The following is a 25,346-nucleotide window of genomic DNA, read 5'->3' on the forward strand; positions in this document are numbered from 1 at the left end:
ATCCAAAAAGTCTGCAGGCAGTCTGACTATGAGCCCAGGAGAGTCCAGAGTCCTACTCTCAGATATAAAACCAAAGAGACCGTGAGATTCAGAGGTTGCGAACATTAATTGCCTGCTGTCTGACTGTAGTCTGAGTCTTCTGAAGTTATATGATAGTCTTGTTTGAGGAACAGACCAGAGCACTCGATATTCACTGATTATCTTCCAACGCAGCTCTCAAACAAAATATGGTGCTTATTTCACAGATTTAACATTGTGACTTGGTTATTGTCAACAAACCTTTGGCATGGGCTCCATATCTGGCTTTGGAGAAGAAGCAGATATGTAAAATATTGGTCTAAAGACAGGACGAGCAAATGAATGAACTAGACAAGATAAAATAAATAAGTAAAACAAAACTAATGTAAGAGAAAGTTCAAACAAATGAGAAAACAACCAAAGAAAAGAACAAACAACTGAGCAAACGAGCAAAATAATACACAAATGAATGAAAGAAAGAACAAAAGAAACAGCAATAAATAAGTTAATAAATAATGCATCAAAAATGTCACAAAAAATCAATTAAAAATTATATTGTTGCTAAACAGAATATATACATGCAATTTTATACAAGATCTGTATAATATTAATTTTTAAACGCGATTAATTGCATACATAACAGATAATTATATATATATATATATAATATATATATTTTATTAAACGCGATTAATTGCATACAAAATGAAAGTTTTTGTTTGCATAATATAATATTAATTTTTAAACGCGATTAATTGCATACAAAATGAAAGTTTTTGTTTGCATAATATGTGTGTGTTCTGTGTATATTTATTATGTACATATAAATACACACATACAGTATATATTTTGAAAATATTTACATGTCTATATTTATATTCATATAATTTATAATATAAATATTTTTATATATAAAAAAAATTTCTGAAATATATACATGCATGTGTGTATTTATATATACATAATAATTATACACAGCATACATACATATGTAAACTAAAACTTTTATTTGGATGTGATTAATCGCTTGACGCACTAATATATATATATATATATATATTATCATATATAAAACTGTATATATATACGATATATATATAATATATATATATATAGTAAAATGTATTTATTATAATATATAGTGATTCTATATAGTGTATAGTAAATAATACATAATAACAATAAAATGTAAAATATATTTTAACAATATTACAATGGCAGTGATTCGCACCATTACCGCGAACTGATGTGATTCATTTTCAATGAGAGTTGTCGACTTGATCGAAAAAGACTGTATGATATGACAAAGTTGTGCAGAGATCTGCTGCCAGACACGGCTGAATACTGCAGTCGAGTTGAAACGCCTACAAGCAACCAACAGCGCAGCGACCCGACAACCTGCGGTGATTTAATCGCTGTCAGTGTGAATGCACCATTAACTCCCTGCAGACAGTCAGACATCTCACTATGGTTCAGAGCAGAGCAGCACATCCTCAAAAATGACTGAACAGTTCTAGTTAGTAGGACTGTGCGATTCATTGAATTTTAGCTTCGATTTTAGCTTCAACAATTATGAAAACACAATAATCAGGATAAAACCATTCATGTGCCGCATTCTGTTTCTTTTCCTTCATAGCGATGAGCTTTTGCTCCTCCTTAAAAAGTCTAAATGTAACATACAAATCAGTCAAATTAAACATGGCTATTGTTAAATGTAGTCTACTGAAGGACGTGCTTGATATTTAGAAGTTGTGAAAGAGAACTGCACTGCTCCCCAGGAGGCTTCTGTGTGATATAAAACTGCAATTCCGAGAAAAAAAAGTCAGAATTGCAAAATATAATAAAATAAACTTTTTTTCATACAGTTCAGAGATTATTTTATGTCTTGCAATTCTGACTTTGTATCTCAAAATTCTGTATTTTTTTTTTTCAAAATGGAATAAAAGAGTTTATCCCTCATAATTCAGACTTTTTTCCCATAATTGTGAGAAAAAAAAATCATAATGACGAGAGAAAAAAAGTGAAAAATTTCAGATAAAAAAAAGTCGCATTTATTTTTTTAGATTTTTTATCCCATGGTGGAAACAAGCTTCCATATAAATGTAAATCAAACAAACAAAAGAAAATGAAAAAATCTACCACTGCTCTCGACTGCATTACTATATAGCTTTAACAAGAATCAAATGTTTTATTTTACATTTAATTGTTAAATTTCTGTAGAATAGTATTAGCTAAATAGACTTACTGTACATGAAAAACTGAATGCATTGTTTATTGATATATTTTTCTGTTGCATTTGTTTTATTGTTTGCAATTTGCTTTTATTGTATTACTGACTGTTAACTTGTCTTCAGTAATTGTTTAAGTGCTTTTTTATATTATTTAGCCTAGAATTAGTTTCTGTTGCAACTAGCATTAATAATTTTAAACTTTTGCTGGTATCTAAAACTCTGATATCAGCAACCTTATTTCCATCAAAATATACTTGAAATATAATGCTACTGTGGACCTAAAGTTTTAAAAAAATAACATAAGGTTTAATCAAAAATAAATAATTCAATAAAAATGAATAAATAAAAATTATTAAACCAAAATTATTTATTTTAATTAATTAAAATATTACCTAATATAAATAATAAACAGTCATATATTTTGTCATAATAACAGTTAGTCAACAGGCTCCACATAAGGACCCAAAACCAAATGTGATATTTCTGTGCTCTTACCTGTTGAGCCAGTGTCCAAAGTCAGGCAGGTGTGCCCACTGCACTCCGGTCTGGTTCAGTGACCTCAGCAGGCGACAGCAGGTCAAGGTCAGCAGCGGGGTCGCCAGCGCCAGCCATTTCTCCGAGCCCGGACTCATTCCCAGCTCCACCGCCGGGAAGAATGACGGTCCTTCCTTGGCACCGGAGGGAAGCAAAGGCCCCTCGTCCTCTTCATCTCGATGCCTCTGTTCCTTGAAGTACTTCCTGCAGACGTCCTGGAAGACAGCCAGGCAAAGCGTGTTGAGCAGAAAGTACCAAGTCTGGTGTTCCTCCTCTATGAAGCTGCTGGAAGCCAAACTGAGGGTATGACCCACTGTACCGATCAGCAACAGAACGTCCAACTCCGACAGAGTCCAGTCAGAACCCTACAGTGAGAGAGAGAGAGAGGTTACTTTTTAGCCTTGAAGGCAGCTACCTTCTAAGGCAGCATACTAACTGAAATAGAGCCACATAAGTGACTGATCTGGAGCTTTACACAGACAGCAACTCTGTATATCACACAAAATAGTCAATTTCTTCCTGTGAGTCAAAGCTGAATTCTCAGCATCATTACTCCAGTCTTCAGTCTCACATGATCCTTCAGAAATCTTTCGAATATGGTGATTTGCAGCTCAAAAAAGCTTTCTCATCATAATCAATGTTGAAAACTGTTATGCTGCTTTATATTTTTGTGAAAAAACAATGCTGCATTTCTTTTTCTAGGATCCATTGATGAATAGAAAGCTCAAATACAGCATTTATTTGAAACAGAAATCTACTGAGAAATAAAAGACAAACACAATTATGATACATGCAAGAAAGTTTTTGAGCAGATTTATGCCATGAAATACATTCACACCAAATATATCAATCTTTTCAGCAACACATCCCGTATGGAATCTTCCAAACAGACAAAAGTTTGCACTAAAACGCACTAAAAAATCAATACAAGCAGTCAGATGTGAAGCATAGAGAGAGAAATGGAGTGGAAAAGGTGACGCGGTGAGAGTTGAAAAGGGCAAAAACCACAAATAACTGAAACATCTGACAGTGTGTGACAGTAAAACACAGCTGACACCAAAGTCACTGGTGTCCAACACTGTAAAACACCTCTACAGACAGCACTTTGATGTGTAGAGCCCTGAGCTAACAGACAAACAGACACACACGCACACACATGTGAGAGAGCATGTTGTGACTGTTTCCCACAGTGTGTAAATGCAAGGCTGCAGGGAGCAGAGCAGTGTTGACTCAAAGGGAAAGTGCTAACAGCCACACACACACACACTTGTTTCTCTAGGGAATCCTGTACACTGGTCGATGTCTTCAGAATCACAATCACACACAACGGCATCCCATCTTAATACATATTTCTGTTCTCGTTACAAATGATTCATCAGTGCCTGTTATTCTGAAGACACCAATGTTTGTTTTCATCATCTTTCATCAAAGTGGAATCACAATCTTTTGCATCTGAAACAAATTTTCTTTCCTTCTAATCGCAGCCACACGGGGTGAAAATATTATTAACCAACTATATTTCTGTGAACAAAATATCACTGGTGTTTGCATGAAGTTACAGTAGTGTGGGTGGATGATAGATCACCGCTATATGGTTGCTAGGGTGTATTTAGTCATACTGCAGTGGCAGATTTTTTGCAATCAAATTAAATCAAGTAACAATATCTGACAGTGCAATGAGACACACACACAGCTAATAAAAATAAAACAAAATAAAACCACTTCATAATATCTTAATCAGATTTGCTTCTTCAGTAAATGCATCATGCTTCAATGATTTTTCGAATTTTTACTAGAAGACAAGTTTAAAAAGAATAAAATAAATAAATAAATAATATTGCATTTTGACTAATATAAATGGTGGATATATGCAAAATATTACATATTACATAAAAATATATTACATATAAAAATAGAAATAATAGAATATATAAGTAAATACATAATAAAAAACTAAAAACTAAACCAAAAAAAACAAGCCTAATTTAATATAAAGTAATAAAATAAAATAAATAAAAATAATACATTATAATACAATGTAATTAGAAATTAGAATACATATTAAATATTACATTTATAGATATATAAATTAGTGCTGTCAAATGATTAATCACGATTAATCACATCCAAAATAAAAGTTTTTGGTTACATAATATATGCGTGTATGCCAATGTGTATATAAACATTATGTATATATAAGAGCTACAAATAAATGCAGCTACATTTAAGAAAAATATGTTTTTTGTTTATATATTAAATATATTTAAATAAAAGATAATATAAAATATAAGAATATAAATATATAAATGTATATACATGTAAATATTTTAAAACTAAATACTGTATGTGTGTGTATTTATAATAATACATAATAAATGAATACACAGTACACAATAAATACAGTATGTAAAAAAAAAAAATTTATTTTGGATGCGATTAATCGCGATTAAATTAAGTCAAATTATATTGTATTCATTATATTATAGTCATTTTTTACAGTACACTATCATATCAAATAACATCACAGGATCATATCAGAGCTATCATTTTTACAGTACACTATCATATCAAACAAAACCACAATAAAATAAAACAAAAACCACTAAAAATATGTTTGTTTGTTTGTTAATTTAAATATGCTGAAATAAAATAAAATAAAATAAAATAAAATAAAATATAAACCAAACAAACAAAAATAAGCCTTCAAAATAAACACAAAAAAGACTGCAAATAAATCAAAAAAATGAAATAAGTGTGCAGTTGAAGCACTAAAATGACTGGAAATAATTGGAAATAATAATAATAATAATAAAAACTGAAATAAAAACAAACTAATAAAATATAGAAATATATAAAAGGAAAACAAAATTTAAATTTAGACTAAAATTATTACAGAAATTTTAAAAAGCTAACTTAAAATATTAATAAAAATTATAACAGTATATACATGATACTACACTCTTAGAAAAAAAGGTTCTTTGGGGTTCTTTATAAAACCCTAGGGTTCTTTACTCAACTCCAAAGAAAAAAATAATAAATTTACTTTATGCCAGAAACTTCTATATAAGGATAAAAGCATTGTGACCCTTTTGGCACAAAAGGCGTAACTTGGCCTAAAACATGTTTAAAAAAGTGACGTGACTGAATACAGCCAAGTATGGTGACCCATACTCGGAATTAGATGCTCTGCTTTTAACCCATCCCAAAGTGCACACACACAGCAGTGAACACACACACACACCGTGAAAACACACCCGGATGCAGTGGGCAGCCATTTATGCTGCGGCGCCCGGAGGGCAGTTGGGGGTGTCGGTGCCTTGCTCAAGGGCACCTCCAGTCGTGGTATTGAGGGTGGAGAGAGCGCTTCATTGTACACCTACAATTGCTGCCGGTACGAGACTCGAACCTGCAACCCTTGGATTGCAAGTCCAACACTATAACCGTTAGGCCATGACTTCCCCGTGCATAATGTATATATTTTTACACATTATGCTATTGTAAAATATTATACTACTTTTTATTTGTGTATTTGTAATTGAAAAATTTCAGCTTATTTCAATTACTTTTACCTTAACCCTTGTCATTTTTTTAGCTAGCCTAACGTTACACGTTTATTTCAAGAAGCTAAAAGAAGAAAGGCCTGCGTTGTCCAGGCCTGCGCAATTCTCCGCCAGGAGGTTTGTCATTTTTAACATTAATTCCTAAATTATCTTGATAAAAACTGTTGTGAATTGATCAGTAATGCTGGCGAGAGTTCATGTTATATCCTAATATTTGTTTGCCCTGTAGATTGTATTGGACCTACTGTATACATAGATAGGAAAAGATGAAACAAAGTTTCAGTCAAATCACCGTCAGACAGCCGTTATAAACATGAATTCAAACCAAGAAGAACAATGAGAGAAGCTGATGGAGAGGATTCCATTTTTTCTGTGGACAACTGTGAGTATTTGGTGTTTGTAGTTATAGTGTAGTAAATTATTTGTTTTGCTTAAGTAATTGTATATTATTCTAAGCACACTGTATTTGGTTGTTGTAGATGTTCCTTTATCAGAGAGCACTTTTAAAGTTTTACCACCACCTTATCAGCTGCTGTGGAAGTCAGAGGAAACATGACCAACTTGCTACAACACAACACAAAAGGTAATTTTTTTTTTTCCTCACAGTACCAACTTTGGGAAACTTGTCAAGTTACTGATATCTTTTTTTTTTTTTCTACTTTCCACATTTTATCATGCTGGTTCTTATGACTGACTGATAAATAAATAATTATTTTTGCACCGTCACTGCAGGTCTGGACTATGCAGCATTACTTGTTTGGTCATCTACATTCAGATGAAAACACCACACTTCTATCTAATTCAAGTAAGTTTTAAGATTTGATTTAATTGTGAGAGATTCCTTTCTTTTTCCTGTTGTACTGTACACTCCACAGGTCTAATAAATGTTTCTCTGACTTGTATCCCCATCTTAGGATGTCAAGCCTACTCATCGCAAGGAGAGGTAGCATCAAAATAGATGTTCACTGACCAATAACACAGAGATGCCAGAAGTATCTGTTTGCGGTCTACTTTTTATTCAGTACTATGAAGCATCCAAAAGCCTTCACTCAGTTAATTTCAATCAGCACTATTTAGCCCTTCCCAGTGCTGAAATTGTCATGGGCCCTTTGTTTTTATTGTTTAAATGCTTATCTGAATGTAAAATTAACATTTAATGCTTATACATTTAAAAACAATACTACTAGTTAGTCTTTTAGCTCCCTTTTCAGAAACAGTTCACCATCTCTTATGGGTTACAGAATTGGCAAAAGTTGCAGTATACAAAAAAGTTAAACTACTTGGTTTATAGGAGAATGTGGAGTAAATACTTGACACTTATTTAAGGTAAAGGGTAATGACCTGGTGGTGAGATGGAAAATAAGACTGTTATTAATATACTATTTGATGACAAACTTTTCACATTCTCATTTTACTTATGTATTTATTTCTTTTTTATTCTTTTTGCAAGTTAACTTTCAATTTATTTATTTGTGCAAGTTAATATTTGATTGTTTTTTTTTTGTATTCTATAAAAAAACAAAAATTCTAAAATGAAAAGTTCTATTCTAGATAAGTAAAACTATTAAGAAAAACAATATTTCTAAAATGGAGAGTGCTATTCTAGAGAGGTAAAAATATTAAAAAAGTATTAATAGATAAAGAGAAATAGATTTATATTAATCCCTGTAACTGTTGCACTGTGAACCCTTTTAGGGGTTCTATATATGAAACGCCTGATAAAACCGTTTAAGGGGATATGGAATAAATTATCATTACTAATTTTTTTCTTATCAGTCGATATCGATAATTATCACAATGAATGTTAAATCTTTATTTCTTTAAAGGCTAATTTCTTCTCCTGAGTGAAAGTTGTGGAAATCAGATGGTTAATTATGGTTTTAAACTACTTTTTTTTTTTTTGGTCAAAACATGACAAACACTTGCCACACAGGTGAACATTTCACAAACCTGAGGTACAATATTCAAAACACTTATTATTTTCTGCATGTTCTGTGTGATATTGTTTTAAATCATAAAACAGATTTGTGTTCCCTGACTTTGATGGCACGATGCAGATGTAAATTTATGTTCATTAATAAAAACAGTAACATATACGTATACAGGGTAAAATTTAAATATTCTGACTGTTTGAGTTGGCACTCTTTAATACTTATTAAAATTAACCACTGGCCATCTATAGCATCACAAAATCGGATTATGATAACCAAATATAAAACCACATAGCACCTCACTACCATGGTAAAATGTAACTATATGGTTTCTATATGAAAAACAGTACCTTACACTCTTAAAAATAAAGGTGCTTCACAATACCATAGAATAACTTTTCCATAAAGAACCTTTAACATCTGAAGAACCTTTCTGTTTCACAAAAGGTTCTTTGTGGTGAAAGAAGGTTCTTCAGATTATAAAAAGGTAAAGATGTTTTTTTAAAGAACCTTTGACTGAATGGTTCTTTGTGGAACCAAAAATGGTTCTTCTATGGCATCGCTGTGAAGAACCTTTTAAGCACCTTTATTTTTAAGAGTGTAAATACATTTAGTATAAATATATGCACAAATGTTATAGCTTGATAACAACCATTACTTCTTTAAAACGTTTAATATGTCTACATTAATAATATAATATGTAAATCCCACATTTCTGCCGCAATACCATGGTGAAGTTAGTGTTACTACAGTAAATCCATGGAAAAGCCTTTTAACATTGTTCATGGCACAGTGTTTCTCGTGTTTGTTCTGACGAACAAAATTAAACACTGGGCCGAATGTCAAATACTGAATATGTTTTTTTGCTTGTTTGGCCGAATGCTGTTTTTTTTTGCTATTTTCGGGCAAATAATTTCGGTTGCCGAACATTTGGCGCATCCCTACCAACCAGCAAGTAAAAGCATCTGCTCACACCACGCTGATGTTTGAGTCAAGCTGGTAGTTGGTCCGTGTGGCCAAAGACTATAGAAATACAAAGACGGTTCACTCCTTTACTTATGAATGGGAGAAACTACAACGCACAATATGGCAAAAGTACCAGTTCCCATAGAAACCTGAGGCTAGACCAGCAACTGCGCAGGCACAGGCATAAGCGTGTTGACTGCGCATGTGCACTGGCTGATCTAGCCTGAAAAATTTATTTAGAACATTTTATCATGAGAAAAATATATAGTGATAATTATCATTATTGTTTTTTTAACACGCAGCACTAATCCCACCCTACATTACTTTCAGTGAAAATTCAGTTTCCCTCACATTACTGATGTTAAATGTGCTGCTCTTGATCAATTCAATCAACAGACAGTATTTCTAAGCGATAAAAGGCATCTCAGCTGTGCTGATAACGCAATATTAATTGGTCGCTCTGTGGCTGGGTGTGTGTGTCCCTGGTCATGATGAAAATGACCATGTGCAGCCTTGATGTGTGTTACCAATGGGACCGTTCACATCTCACTGGTGTGACGAGGCCTCGCCACCGCAACCAATGCCTTCCATTCATCACCCGGGGCAACAACTGGGAGGAAGTCAGCCGGCGGAGGAAATGGATTGTGTAAGCAACTTGTGTTTGTGTAAACACCGTCTGGGCTGAACTCGTTCTCACTTCTCATTTCTAAGTAAACCGTCTCTCTTTACTTTTCACTTGTTCATATTGTCGGTCCCATCGAAGGGAATATTTGAATCCACGAGAGTCCAGACCAAAAGCAGCACAAAAGCATCAGGAGTTTGTTTTCTAGGCTGCATGCTCAGGTCTCCTATGGTTTCATCATTGCAGGAGCAATCGCTGAGTTAACGGGGCCACGCACGCTAATCTATATGCTAATGCGGAAACAGACAGAAATTCCCTCTGACGACAGGCTGTGTGTGGGCCTCACCATCAGCTCGTGTGTAACTAAACAGCCTGTTTGTTTCTTTAAAGTGGACATATCATACAGTATTTTATGTTTTCCCTTTGGTACACTTACAATGTTATGCTTTCTGCACTGTAAATTAGTTTTTCATGAGTATTTTCCACCCTCTCTCTGACCCGTACAATTAAACAGCCTGTTTTTGCTACTGTACTTTTTTTGAGGTCAACATGAAACAGCATTTACAGCCAATTTTACTTCTGTAATGCGAGTAGAACAGAATATTCATTTAGGGGAAAAAAAAAAAAACTTTTATCCATCAGGAATTGATGTGAAAGTGCACAGTAGGATTGTTGTAGAACTTGAGACCATCAATAACTTCCTACTAATTTTATTTCCTTTGATACTCTTGTGCCTAGTCAGAATTTTAACAGGGAATTCTGTCAAACATGTAGCAAAATGAATACAAATGCCCCCCAAAATTCAAGATTTGACTGCAAAAAGTATTTGTATGAGACCTGTTTTCATATAAAATTAATATCACAAGAGCAATGAGCATAATTCCAAAATGTGATATTGATTTTACACAAATGTTCAACAAACAAGAATTTAATATTAAGTGAATAACATTTTTGACACAGTTTATTTATTTATGCATTTATGAATTGTTTATTTATTTTTGCTATTTTGGCAAATAAATTGTGTTCATATTGTGTAAATATTTTTAGCAATGAAAAAAATACTGCTGCTGCAAATATAACATGTAAAATAACCCCCATATATAACATACATGAAATCACTCTACAGCAGATCTATACAGGTGGAGCTGGGGAAGGTGGAGGGTTTCTGAAGCACGCTGCAACTGCTACAGCAAACACTATCCAAGAATTTGAATGTTGAGCAGCAGCTCATTGGCTGCTGATACAAAAAGAACCAATCAGCTGCACCATGTGAATAATGATCTCATTATATCAGATTGAGTTAGAACCTATCAGACTGCACCAGTTTCATGACTTTGTATTTAGAATAAAAGGAGACTGTTATTAATCAAATGAAATCACTAACAGAATTCATCTTTGCACAGCAGAGGTGGCACAGAAGCAATGAAAACAGTTCCAAAAAAATCCATAGCAGAACATTTGTGCTTTTCCGAGCAACACAAAGCACTGATTTGTAAAATAAATCAGCTGCTTTGAACAAATTGGCTGAATAAATGATTCTGTGATTTGACGCCACCTATTGGCGGTGATAGTTTGATATTCATATTCATTTTATTTTTCCATCATATTTATATATTCAAAATGTCATTTTTAAAACATTAATCTAAGTAATATTTATGCAGTTGTAACTGCACCAATTCAGATGCAGCTTCTGTGCCACCTCTGCTGTGCAAAGATGAATTCTGTTAGTGATTTCATTTGATTAATAACAGTCTCGTTTTATTCTAAATACAAAGTCATGAAACTGGTGCAGGCTGATAGGTTCTAACTCAATCTGATATAATGAGATCATTATTCACATGGTGCAGCTGATTGGTTCTTTTTGTATCAGCAGCCAATGAGCTCCTGCTCAACATTCAAATTCTTGGATAGTGTTTGCTGTAGGTTGTAGCATTCTTCAGAAACCCCCCAACATCCCAATCTAAACCATGATATAACATCTGCTGTAGAGTGATTTCATGTATGTTATATATGGGGGTTATTTTACATGTTATATTTGCAGCAGCAGTATTTTGTACTAGGGCTGCCCCCTAGTAGTCAACCAAAATTGTATTAGTCGCAGAAACAAAAAATACACAGGCGAAGTCATGCAGTTCGTGATGGACAGATCGTTAACGGCTAGTCTTTGGTAATACAGTACAGGACATCCAAACGTTCGCCTATCATTCACTGACCTCAAATATGGCTTATTATCTGAAATATGTAAGTATTAGCAACTTTACATGGCCGCTCAATTTAATATTAACCTAGCGAAATGTGCGCTGTTCACGTGTCTGTGGAGTGTGGAAACTAGTAGCTCACTGCAGGACAGCTGTAGGTGCTGGTGCACTCACTTGCTCTTAAAATACTCCCTCATTTTTGGTCATACAGAAAAGAATAATATATCTTTCAAATCTGTAAAGACTCTATGTTTATTTGTGCACTCACAATAACAACAAAACATTGTGTTTTTGTAAAATAATGAAAGCGAACACCATGCGCCGTCTCGGTCTGTGAACGTGAGCGCAAAACTCTTTGTATAGCTATCTTTGCTTTACACACATTCAAAATATATCTATAGAGAGTGAATGTCTACTTTCAAGTGAACCAATTCAAATGGAAAACAAATATTCTCAGATTATGTAATCTGTATGAAACATGCATACAGGTGAGTCCACTACTGCGGGGATGATGAGTCAGTGTCACCGAGTTCATCTCTTAAACTGAAAACAAAGAAAGCACTTGTTTATCAGTGAATTATTAAAATATTAATGCAGTCTCCTTAATATTACTGTTTTTCCCTGACACATTCATAATCATTACTTCTGCTGATGCGCTGTGTAAAGCTTTATGTGTGTGCTTATTAGGCTATGTAGGCAATTAAAGACTTATTATAATTATTTAAATGGTTAATCAATAAACATACGATTAGTCGACGAATGCTTAAAATGAACAACTACTAGTCGACCAGAAAAATCCTTAGTCGAGGGCAGCCCTATTTTCTACAATCACAGCAACATCTCATGGATGTACTGACAGTAGGTGGTCTCGACTTGGTCTCAGTTTAGGTGGTCTTGACTACAACACTAGTGTACAGTATGTGTTTCATACCTGAATGATTCTGAGCTGAATAAAAATAAGCACATATCATGAAAATTGTTGGCTTTTTGACATATTTGGACAAGAAAACACCTGATTCTCTTTGAAACTGAAGATTAAAGTCAATGTATTTAAACAAAACAAGGAAAATTTCTTTTAATAATTTATTCAATAGAAATATCAATAGATGTCCATCTCTTCTAAATCAAATTTTATGGAGTGATAAATGTACTTTTTCAGAGTTGATTCATTTTGTTTAATATTGTTTCAAAGAGGATCAAATGTTTGCTTGTCAAAAAATGACCAAAAAAGAATATTTCCATGCGATGTACTTATTTTTTCTTTTCCTGAATACCACACTTTTGAGGCTTTTTGACTCCATTAACAAGAAGATAACAATCATTAAACAGCTATTTGGTAAATACTGGTGAATATTAATTACACTCTTAAAAATAAAGGTTTCAAAAGGAAGGTTTGATTGATTGGTTGATCAATAAATCTCTAAAGAACCTTTTTCCACTATAAAGAACTTTTTGCGAAATAGAAAGATCCCATGGATGTTAAAGGTTCTCAATGGAAACAGTGATGCCAAAAAAAGAACCTTTATTTTCAAGAGTGTAAAGGAAAAAAAAATAAAAAATAAAAATAAAAAAATAAAAAAATGTTCTTTTAAGTATGTTTTTTCATTTTGATGAAATGTTACAAAGACTTTAGGAATATGCAAATGAACACATTTAAAAACAGATGCAGGACTGAGAGATGCGGTCTTATCAGAGTGAGAATAACTTCTGAGATTTGGATTATAATAAAACTCAAAACATCGTCTGAAGTGCCGAGTAAACATCTCTATTAACAAGGATGACAGCAGCACTAATTGATCAGGAGGCAATTAATGCAGACTAATTAAACACTGTGTCGGAATTCCCGACAGCAAGGGACATGAAATACAGAAACAACCCACATCTGCTGGAAACAGCGCTGGAATCACCAGTAAAGCAAGAATGATTTTGTAACATTGATTTTTATATATTACTACCATTATTATTTTCAGTGCCATTATGAAAAAAATGATTGGAAAACACAAAAATTACTGTCATAGAAATGTGCTTCTTTTGACATTAGTCTTAGTATTAATCATCAATGCTTTTAGAATTATTATCATTCTCTAGTTTATAGTGATTTCAGCAGTTCCAATAAGCCTTCAGCGAGGGAGGTTAATGTCAATCATGAGCAACTCGCAGAAGCTTGACAACAATCCCATGATTCCTTTCACCTCGGTCTCACAGCTATGTGAGGGGTCACTGTCACGCATGTGGAAGTAACTCAAATTTCTGTCAAACTGGCCTGGATTCTCAGAGAGCCCATTACCTGGAGAATGAATTGGAAATACAGCCAATTGTCTCCTGGATCTGCACTTGTCAATTATACATCTGAGGCTGTGGTGCATTTCAAAGGGGCAACAGTCTGTTTCTATGTAGAAATGTATATTTTTTTTATTCACTGGTTATCATATTTGTCAAGAACATTCCACCAAAAACAGTATCAGATGGTCGCCGTGATTTTGCCAAGAAGACATGTTCCTGGGTCAACATCTTTTGATGATCATGGATCAACATTACTGCCCAAAAATTCAGACTTAACCCAATCCCTATCCCTAAACCTAACCCTACCCATAATTTATTCCTAAAATCAGAGGGAAATGATAGCTGATTATCAAGAGTCTAGAAGCACCTAATCATGATTGTAAGCCTAAAACTGACAATTCCTGAAATGTTATCTCTCAATTCTGATTGGTTGATTGGAATGATGTTCCAGGATCAACAAGGATTCAGGAACACGTTGTACTTGGTCAAATCACGCTCACCGTTTATCAATTTGCACTGTCTGCCAATAGCTGCTCGCATAAAATTCAAGGCATTAATGTTTGTCTACAAAACCACCACTGGCTCTGCACCCCTTTACCTAAATTCATTAATTCTGAATTATGTGCCCTCTAGAAGCTTGAGTTCTGCAAGTGAACATCGCTTGATTGTGCCATCCCAAAGCAGCACAAAATCACTTTCACATACTTTTACGTTAAATGTTCCCTCCTGGTGGAATGACCCTGCCCAACTCAATCCGAGCAGCTGAGTCCTTAGCCATCTTCAAGAATCGGCTTAAAACACATCTCTTCCATCTTTATTTGACCCTCTAACTCTAGCACTTTCTATTCTAATTCTATTCTTAAAATTAGACTAACACTAGCTTTTCTAATCTTTTTGTATTCTATTTATTTGTTTTTATTTATTACACAATTAACAAAAGCAAAAAAGGCTTCTAACACTAGCTTGCTATTCTTTTTCTATTCTGTTTTCTTTTTATTATATTCAATTCAATTTAATTCAAGTTTATTTGTATAGCACTTTTCACGATGCAAATCGTTGCAAAGCAGCTTTATAGAAAATTAAAGTTTCTACATTATATTTAGTAATAGTCATGTAACGCATATATATATATATATATATATATATATATATATATATATATATATTTATATATATATATATATTAGTATATATATATATCATAATATATATATATATTGTATTATATAATATATTTGTCATAACACCCATTGTCCTATTGTCATAACACTGTCATAACACTTGTCTTTTGTTGATTTTGATTGCTTCTATTGTCCTCATTTGTAAGTCACCTTGGATAAAAGCGTCTGCTAAATGACTAAATGTAAAAAGTCTCTAGCATACACAGTACATCAAACAAGCCTGAAAGTAAATTGTGTTACTGTTGTCCAGCAAAACAAATGGGTTCTTGCACCAAAAACAGTATCAGATTTTCTAAATGAGTAATAAAGTTTACAGGTCACAACCACAAAAACATCTAAATGATCTGTTTTGCAGCTTAGGTTTCACTAAATGTATTTTGTAGCCCATTTGGATTGGCCCATGCTGTTGTGTTGGATGCCAGGAATGCATGAGCATCACCGATCACATAAATCATTATAGTGTTTTTTTTATGAATGATCATCGCTGTCATACTCGAGTACACGAGTGCGTGTCAGTCTCTAGCATACACAGTACATCAAACGAGCCTGAAAAATACCGATTTCCATGATACGGCCCCTTGAAGACACCTCAGGCTGGACGAATTCTCTTTATTCAACCTGAATGCTCCTAAAAGCAAGCGTTTAATTTAGAGCCCAACATATTCCCTGTGCATGAAACCGTGCTCTTGCCACCAGAGACGGAAACCGGAGCAAAAAACCTGCTCATTAAATATTGAGCATGAGTGATACTTCACAATAACAGACAGCCGTCTGGAAGGTGGAAGGTGACAGGAACTCAAATGGGAATTGAGAATTGATGCTGCAAAACTTTCACTCGGCTCGTCTTATTTCTCTTCTCCTCTGCTGCACCACTCTCTCTCTAATGATCATTCTGTTTGTTCGCACCTCTGAGTGTCAGCAATTTTCTCCCGCGTGCCACAGAAAGAGAGAGAGGGAGATCTTTATTTCCTGTAAAGAGGTAATTAAAAGAGGTGTCCTCTTCTTATCTCATTAACTCTGGAGCAAATTCTTTTTTTATCCCTGAAAACTTTCCCTGTCTCTCTGCTGTTTGAGGAGGCCAAAAGCAGATATGCATTATTAAGAGGAGTTTTTATGAAGAGAGAAGACTCTGTGAGCCCAACACAACTTCTTCCTTTCTTATGATTCTGTGTATGATACATGACCCAGAATGTTTTTTGTGAGACTACTAGTGCTATAAACTTAATCCCATGATGCAAGAGTAGGCTGATATGATGGTCATATTCTCATCTCACATTCATCAGAGGCCAAAACAGCTGTTCAATCTCAAACTAACAAAGAAATGTGTTTAAGATTGCCTCTTACATTAGACTTTTTAGTTTCCTCCAAAAGTTCGGTTTCGGATTTCTTGGTGTAAATGCATTATTATTGAAAACTTTCAATAACAGGCTATAAATCATTTTCTTCTTAATGACATAAAATGGCAGTATATACAAGTTTTGGCAGCTGTGATGTCTGACTGCTGGATTAAACTGGGTTTAGATTTACTGAACATTAGAACATTACTGTCTAAACGCCTGCTGATTGACTGACAGTTAAAGTAACCACATAAAACAGTTTAAAGTTGCTTTATGAATAGCTCTACTGCTATTGTATTTGAATCCATTAATTTAAATATTTTTTTATAACTTGTGTTTCTCTTATCAATGCAAAGTCATCAAAGGAGGATGCTGATATTGTTGAAAACTCTCACCTGTGGCCTCAAAATAACTTAAAATTATTTAAAATAAGACAAAAAAGCTTTAAAATGAGCTAAGTTTGCACAGCTCTGTGGAATACTTGATTCTGATTGGTCAATCCCGAGAGATGTGTTATTCCTCAATAACAACCTGAAAAAGCTGATAACAGGATTATCCGGGTAACTGAAGTTGACACTATATGCTTGCTAAGAACAGTTTTTCTTCATGGAAGCTTTGCATTTGGTTGGCTAATAAAATATTAAAACTCAATATGTGTCCAATTATTTAATTATGTCATCCTGGGTATCGCAGACTCGCTCTCTCTTGATTCATATAAATGCAGCTGCTGCCATTTGCAACGATTGTTCTAATCACTTTAATGGATTATAAGATAACTAACAAACTGGCTACAGTTTCATCTTAAATATCTTTTATTGCCATGCTTATTAATGTGGAGAAATTACGTGTAATAAGTACTATTTCTGCACCGTATCCCTTAAATGTCAGTCTAGTTTGCTGCTTGCAAGTAACTGCTTTCTTAAAGGGGTCATATGATGCTATTTCAAGCTTTTCTTTCTCTTCGGAGTGTAACAAGCTGTTCGTAATTATAGATAATATCCGTAAAGTTGCAAACACTAAAGTCTCAAACCCAAAGAGATATTCTTTATAAAGGTTAAGACTCGTCCTCGCCCTCCTGAAACGCCTCATTTTAACACGCCCCCACATCTCTACGTCACAATGTGGGAAGATTTGCATAACGCCACCCAAATGTTCATGCAAAGAAAGAAGGCGTAACCTTTGATTCTCTCTGTGGAATATATACCAATGGAAAACAGTTAAGTCAAATAATTAAGCTCTAGTCAGCATAAAAGACTTTGAAAAACTATATCAAATCTTACCAACCTCAAACTTCTAATAATGTATAGCATTAGTCCATTTTTTTCTTTTTTTACTTCTTAAGCGAGCTTACTGTCAAAGCCGTCTTTTAACAACAGCTCCTATTCACATGTGACCTTTAAACAAGTAAAGGACATTGCGTTTACAGCAAAGCCTGTGTCTAAAGTAACCAGAGAGCTTCTCTACTCGTCCTTAAATAAACTGCCAAGGATAAAACTTCAATCAGGGTTTGTTTTTGGTGTTTAGAGCAAAATAGAAAATTTTTAACTCTGCTTGGCCCTCCAGAGACATAAAGCTGCTGTGTGTGATGCTTCTGATGTTCAAAAACTTTCTCCCATCACAGCCTAATGTGCAGAGACGACTACAAGACACACATTCACAGGTTGACTTCCCCAAAAAGTGTAAACACGATGGCAAAACATTGCTTTGTTTGTTTGTCCCACCAATGGAAGACAAGGGGCAACATTTTTTTTAACAAATAATAGTTCACTAAATAGTCAAAAATGTCCTATTTATTCTCTTTCTCTGGCTCATGATTTATTTACTGGACACTGTTGATTTGAATCCATCACTTAAATTGATTTGGGTAGATTTTGATGTGAGAGGACAAAAGGGGATGGACGTTTTCACTGGAGGAAGCTTTATTATGAATTATGGACTCGTATTTTACATTTGGTTTTGGAAACCTTTTCACTCACCTTAGTAGGGGTCTTATTGCTGGTTGGCATCCTCCTCGCCACCATACTAACCAGAGCACATGTGAAGGCGGAGGACAAGACGATGACGGTGAACACTAGGACCCAAGGGAGAGAGCAGAGGTAGCAGGGGCCCCCGGCGGAGGTGCAGACCAGCACGTGAAGGGCCGAGCCGAACAGACACAGCAGGTAAAATGGCAGAGAGAGCAGAGATGATGCCAGCGGGACGTCCACAACTGCCTCCCTGCTCAACGCCTCCGGCATGGCTAACAAGAGCAAAAACAGCACCTGGAGAACGAGAGAGAGCGTTTCAGTAACACACGTGCACACAAGGGCTCTGTTTACTGCTTGTATTATCATCTGTCTCGGGTGATGCCTTCACAAACGGTCATTCGAGACCGATAGTAGTTTTTACACCTGGTATTAAAGCTGCTGTAAGTGATTTTCCGGGAATATCGCTCATAAAATAGCCCTGGCAGATATCACTGAAATAGGCGTCCTGAGAAATCACACACATCTCTGTGTCAACACAAGGCCCTGTAATCAGCAAAATAGAACCTGAAAGTTTTAAGCCAATCAGAAATGCTCTCTGCCTGTCGATCATTTTGCATGTCTGGGTTTGCAGACATTGGATTGGTTGATGTTTTTGGAGGGCAGGGTTTTGGAGAAATGGTGATCACCGGTTAAGTCAGCACTTTACAGCTTCTCAGTGAACACTTTTGATTGGATGCCATTGAAAAGTATACATATAAAAGTATAAAACATTAAAAAGAACAGAATTTATTCAAAATAGAAGTCTTTACTTTCTTTTATTTATCAATGAACACACTGTTAAATGAATGAAATTAAAGAATGAATTAAAGCATTTATTTCAAAATAAATAAAATAAAATAAAATTCTACTATTGAACGGTTGTGTATATTGTTTCAGAAGATTTATATTTTAAATAAATGCTTTTCTAGTGTCATAGGTTCCAAAAAATATTAAGCAGCACAAATGTTTTTAACATTGACAATAAAATCAGCATATTAGAATGATTTCTGAAGGATCATGTAACACTGAAGACTGTAGAAATGGCTGATGAAAATTCAGCACTGCATCACAGGAATAAATTACACTTTAAAGTATATTAAAATAAAAAATATATATATTTTTGTAAATTGCAATAATATTTCACAATATTACAATTTTTTTCTGTATTTTTGATCAAATAAATGCAACCTTTATGAGCATAAGAAACCTTTAAACAGCAGTGTGTGTGTGTGTGTGTGTGTAGTCAACAGCAACATATGAGTCAACAACACTTAACAAAACTTTATACACAAAGATAAAAGGATAATTTATAGGATGCAAGCCACCTAAATGTTTAGATTATTAACAAGCTCAGGTTTTTCATTGGGTGATTTTTTAAATGTATTACTTACAACATTTGTTCCAACCCAATCCTGACTATGTCACTGCTGTAAATCCCAGGATGCATGTTAATACAATACACACCTCATCCTTCTCAAACACAACTGTATTGGACTAATGCAGATACATTACAATGTGTTGCAGCCAACAAAATAAAATTTTGTTCATATTTAAAAAATACATTTACGCTGGTCAGTGAAAACTTTGGAAATCTCTTCTTTGTACTTTTGTCAATTAAATAAAAGTTAAAGAGAATGAACAAATCACAGATTCTTGATTTTATTGCATTTTACAAAATGTCCCAACTTCTCTGGAATTGGGGTTGTAAATAACTGTAATCTCAAATAAACACACACTTTTCATCAGAAGGGTGGTCAGCGTGGGTCGCACATCAACAAGGCTTATGGAAAATTAATGATGGGTTTGTCTGCAGCTCGACACCAGGACACATATTCATAAACATCCCTAAAGAAAGACTGGAGAAAACCTGTCCACTGCTTTCAGGAAGCCTCTTGCTAATGCACAATCAGCTTATTTCATTGCAAAAAACTGTCGATCGCAATGACAGCCAAGAAGTGAATGCAGATATCTCACACTCTGAGAGATTTCTGATAAAAGCAGGAGAGCAGGGCTTTCAAAAAAGGACACACGCTGACGTGTCCTTGCCTTCGACTTCCAACAATGCACCGACAGTCAAACGCTCGCTTTGAAAGGCACTCGCTCTTTTCTTGTCCCCATCCGGTTCACTCGCTCACGGCTGTCTTCGTTGACATCTCTACGGGATGTAACATTTGCGCTGTGAGCGATGTTTGAAGAAGTCATATAAAAAAAACAAAAAACTTTTCTCTCAGAACTTGAAATCGGAGGGTCAGAAACGCCACGTTAATATTTAACAGAGAAAAGACACAAACTGCCGATCATCTGAGATAAAAGCTTTGTGAGAACTAGATTTAGCATAAAGGGCCAAAAGAATAAGTGAACAATGGGAGGCCGGGAAAAACAGGATGAAAAAATAATCAGGCCGCAATCTGATATTTTGCTGAGACAGAAAATGGAAAGCAGTAATATGCTTAAAGTCAGCATGAAATCGTAACTGACCATATTTTCTTTCATAATGCGTGTTTCTGGTATTAGGTGCCACGAACCAACAATGAACAGCAAAATCTTATAAGTAAACTTATAAGTATACTATTGATCATTTTTAGTTCATGTTCTTTCTTATATCAATGTTATTTATGCAATTATAAAATTGTATTAGCATACACTACCGTTCAAAAGTTTGAGATCATAATGTTTTTGAGAGAAGTCTCTTTTGCTCACCAAGGCTGCATTAATTTGATTAATTTGAAAAAAAAAAAAAAAAAACTGTTAAATATTATTACAATTTAAAATAACTATTTTCTATTTGAACATATTTTAAAAATGCATTTTTTTCCTGTCATGCACAGCTGAATTTCCAGCATCATTACTCCAGTCTTTAGTGTCACATGATCCTTCAGAAATCATTCTAATAATGCTGATTTGATGCTCAAGAAACATCAATAAACATCTAATAATAAAAAACATTAAAACACATTTCTTATTCCTCATATTGCTGATGAAACTGTTATTTTTTTTTTTACTTTCAGCATTCTTTGATGAACAGACAATTCAAATGAACAGAATTGATTTGAAACAGAATTTACTTGGAAGGAAAAATAAAAATGAATAAACGCTGTAAAAGTATTTTTCATTGTTAGAACATGACAGCAGCAAAGATGTCTGTTTGATATTTACCAAAGGCTTTATTAGCAAACTCTGTTTGTGAAATGACTTTTGTTTTCAGATGACGACACCATGCTCATTTGCACCCCTCTCTGCTCTATTTGGACAGGACTAGTTCTCCCAGAGGAGGTCAGGTCAATTTGTTTCTCAGCTGCACTTTGTGATTTCAATCCCGTCCAAATTGAACACATCTGTGTATTTCCTCACACAGCCTGTGTAAAAATTACAGAGCAAATTACCTACTGTTTTTGGCAACCTCTGGAGTCCTCTAATGCTGTTCTGAAAGTAACAGCTATTGTGGTATTTTTTCCACAACACTTCTCTTCGTTTATTTTGACCTTTTGTCCAACACTGCGACTTAAGCTAATTGGTGCACTTCATTATGGTGTAGACCTTTTGCCAGCTTGCTGGGTAAAGTTGGCAAATCGACTGTTCGATTCATCAAGCATGTAAACACATCCTCGCAGTTAGCAGCGCTATATTCTTGTAAGCAATTTGTTTTTGATTGCAAAAAAAAAAAAAAAAAAACATACTGTATAAATGCATAGACTAGTCAAGTAGTCGAGTGTTCGACTACTTCAACCACTAGTCAGCGCTGTTGGAAACAACTGACTCCTCGAGCATGCATTAACCATTGCATGTGCAGAGTTTGCAAGTAAGACGTGAATTTTAGGATTACATTATTGCGTGTAGCTGTTACTTTCTATGACTTTATCTATGTTGCATGTAAAATTAAAATATGCTATGTAATAATTAGGGGTGTGCCCGAAGCGAATACCTTATTCGGAATGGCACAGATTATGGCTTCAAAAACGAAAAACGGAAAAAAAATTATTCTGCCTGAATATTCGGCTGAGGCTGGCACAGTCTGGTGTTTGCTAGATAACAGTTGAGCCAGGGGATCAGCGCAATATTATACACAGCCCTCTAAAGTCACGCAATAGAGTGTGAAGTGAATGAATGTAAACTTTATGAATGAAAAGAGCATAAATCAAACACCACACTGCGGTTGCCTCTCCATGAAATCAGAGCTTGGCAAGAGTAATATCACCTATAATAATACATAATACACATTCTATTATGTGTATATATTTAAAAGGCAATCATTTAAACCTTATCCTACAATATGATACGAATGAATGGAATAAGCACAGCGCGCTCACCAATCAAACAGCCGCGTTGCGCGTCTCTCAAAAACCAAACCAGTTCTGTGAAAAAGTGTTGGCCCCCTTACTGATTTCTTTTTTTTTTTTTTTGCATGTTTGTCACACTTTAATGTCTCAGATCATCAAACAAATTTAAATATTATTCAAAGATAACACAAGTGAACACAACATGCAGTTTTTAAATGAAGGTTTTTTATTATTAAAGTCCAACTGAAATCAAAATTGACCATATTTACTTTGTTTGCCTAAATTGATCATTTTGTGGTGAACAATTCATCCATGCAAGTCAATCCACACACAAAAATTTTTTGGCTTCGTAATCTTTAATCAAAATCTGAAAATGCCCCTCCCCTCTGCATTGGAGGACCTTCCCTGATGACGTAGGTTTGACGGTTTGGGTGTCTGCTTAGCATCCACGCCCCTCCACCTGACAGTAGACAGGCTGCCTGTGTGTTTGCGAGCATTGACAGCGCGTGAAAGGAGAGATGGCGAGGAGGTGCATTTTTGGTAAATAAAGCCACGCCCACTATTTTTCCTCATTTAGTATTCCGTTTCTCTCGGAAATACGTCACAACAATTTTTCCTCATTTAGTTTTTTGTTTCTCTCGGAAATACGTCACAACACTGGAGAAAAGTAATTTGCAACTTCCGGTTCACGCAACAAAATCCAAAACTACATGGCCCTTTGTGAAGAAATGTTTGCCCTCCTGTTAAAACTGTGGTTTATCTCACCTGAGTTCAAGCCACACCCAGGCCTGTTTACTGCCACACATGTTTGCAATCAAGAAATCTCTTAAATAGGACCTGCCTGACAAAGTGAAGTATACCAAAAGATCCTCAAAAGCTAGACATCATTCCGAGATCCAAAGAAATTCAGAAACAAATGACAAACATGCAAAAAAATAAGAAATCAGGAAGGGGGCCAACAAATTTTCATGTATTTATATATATATATATATATATATATTATATATATATATATATATGTATATATATATATATATATATATATATATATATATATATATATATATATATATATATATATATATATATATATATATATATATATATATATATATATATCAGTGCTGGGCAATGATTAATAATTTTAAATAGCAATTAATTACCCTTTTTCAGGCTTGTAGAATTGATGAAATCACCACATTTGATGCATGCTATATGCGCATGTGAGCTAAAGACCTTTTCCTGCCACAGTTCAACAGCTATATTTGCTAAGTGCAATCCATTATTGAAGTACTACAGTCTTCAAACAGTCAATACTTCATCCAGTCAATGAGATCTAAAGGACACAGTGTCCACTGGGATGTGGGACTGGAGAATGTCAGAAGGTTTGAGGGCATCGTGTGGGTCATATGAGATGGAGAAACCCTGGTCTCCTTTCCTCATAGAGGATTGGAAAAGATGTTTCTTTGCTGCAGTCTAGTGAATAGTATTTTCTGTTGAATTAGATCCTAAGGTCTTAATACAGACCATAACAGTCCATTTAATTTATAAAAAAATACAGTAAAAACAGTAATATTGCAAAATATTATCACAATTTAAAATAACTGTTCACTTTTTGAATTTATTTTAAAATGGAATTTATTCCTGTGATGTGATGCAAGCCTGAATTTTTAGCAGCCATTACTCCAGTCTTGAATATATAATATTAATATTTTTGTGGAAACTGTTACTTTTTTTTCAGGATCCTTTGAGAAAACGATCCTCTAGAAAGTTCAAAAGAACAGCATTTATTTGCCAAAGAAATATTTTGTAACATAATAAGCATCTTTATTGTCACTTCAGTTTAATATGTCCTTGTTAAATGAAAGCATTAAAGTGCCCCTATTATGGGTAATGAAAGGTTCATATTTTGGTTTTGGGAGTCCCCAACAACAGATTGACATGCATGCAAGGTCAAAAAACACTTTCGTGGTCTTAAAATATGCATTTATTTTTTATACGATTCGTTTAACGATTCATTATTCCAAACTCCTCCTTTGCGTGATGCTAAACTGCGGTGATTGGTCTGATGACCCAGTAAGTTGTGATTGGTCTACTGCATGCCACATCCTCTGTGGTTTCATCCTCACTTCCTTCACTCGCTCAGTTTTCAGCTCTGGACATGAACAGTGCTACTGACACTTTTTGCTCCACTCTGACCTT

At 34.5% G+C, this 25,346-nt stretch overlaps 1 protein-coding gene across 1 annotated transcript in view; it reads right to left on the reverse strand.

Annotated features, from left to right (window-relative positions):
• Nucleotides 1–25,346, reverse strand: part of pigg (phosphatidylinositol glycan anchor biosynthesis class G) — a 132,488-nt gene that overhangs the window by 40,547 nt on the left and 66,595 nt on the right. Inside the window, exons 8-9 of the mRNA XM_042737966.1 lie at nt 18,838–19,122; nt 2,745–3,148 (exon numbers count right to left, since the gene is read on the reverse strand). Of these exons, the coding sequence (XP_042593900.1) occupies nt 2,745–3,148; nt 18,838–19,122 (689 nt within the window). The remainder of the gene's footprint in view (nt 1–2,744; nt 3,149–18,837; nt 19,123–25,346) is intronic.

This window comes from Cyprinus carpio, chromosome B14 (assembly GCF_018340385.1).
Source record: "Cyprinus carpio isolate SPL01 chromosome B14, ASM1834038v1, whole genome shotgun sequence".
NCBI lineage: Eukaryota > Metazoa > Chordata > Actinopteri > Cypriniformes > Cyprinidae > Cyprinus > Cyprinus carpio.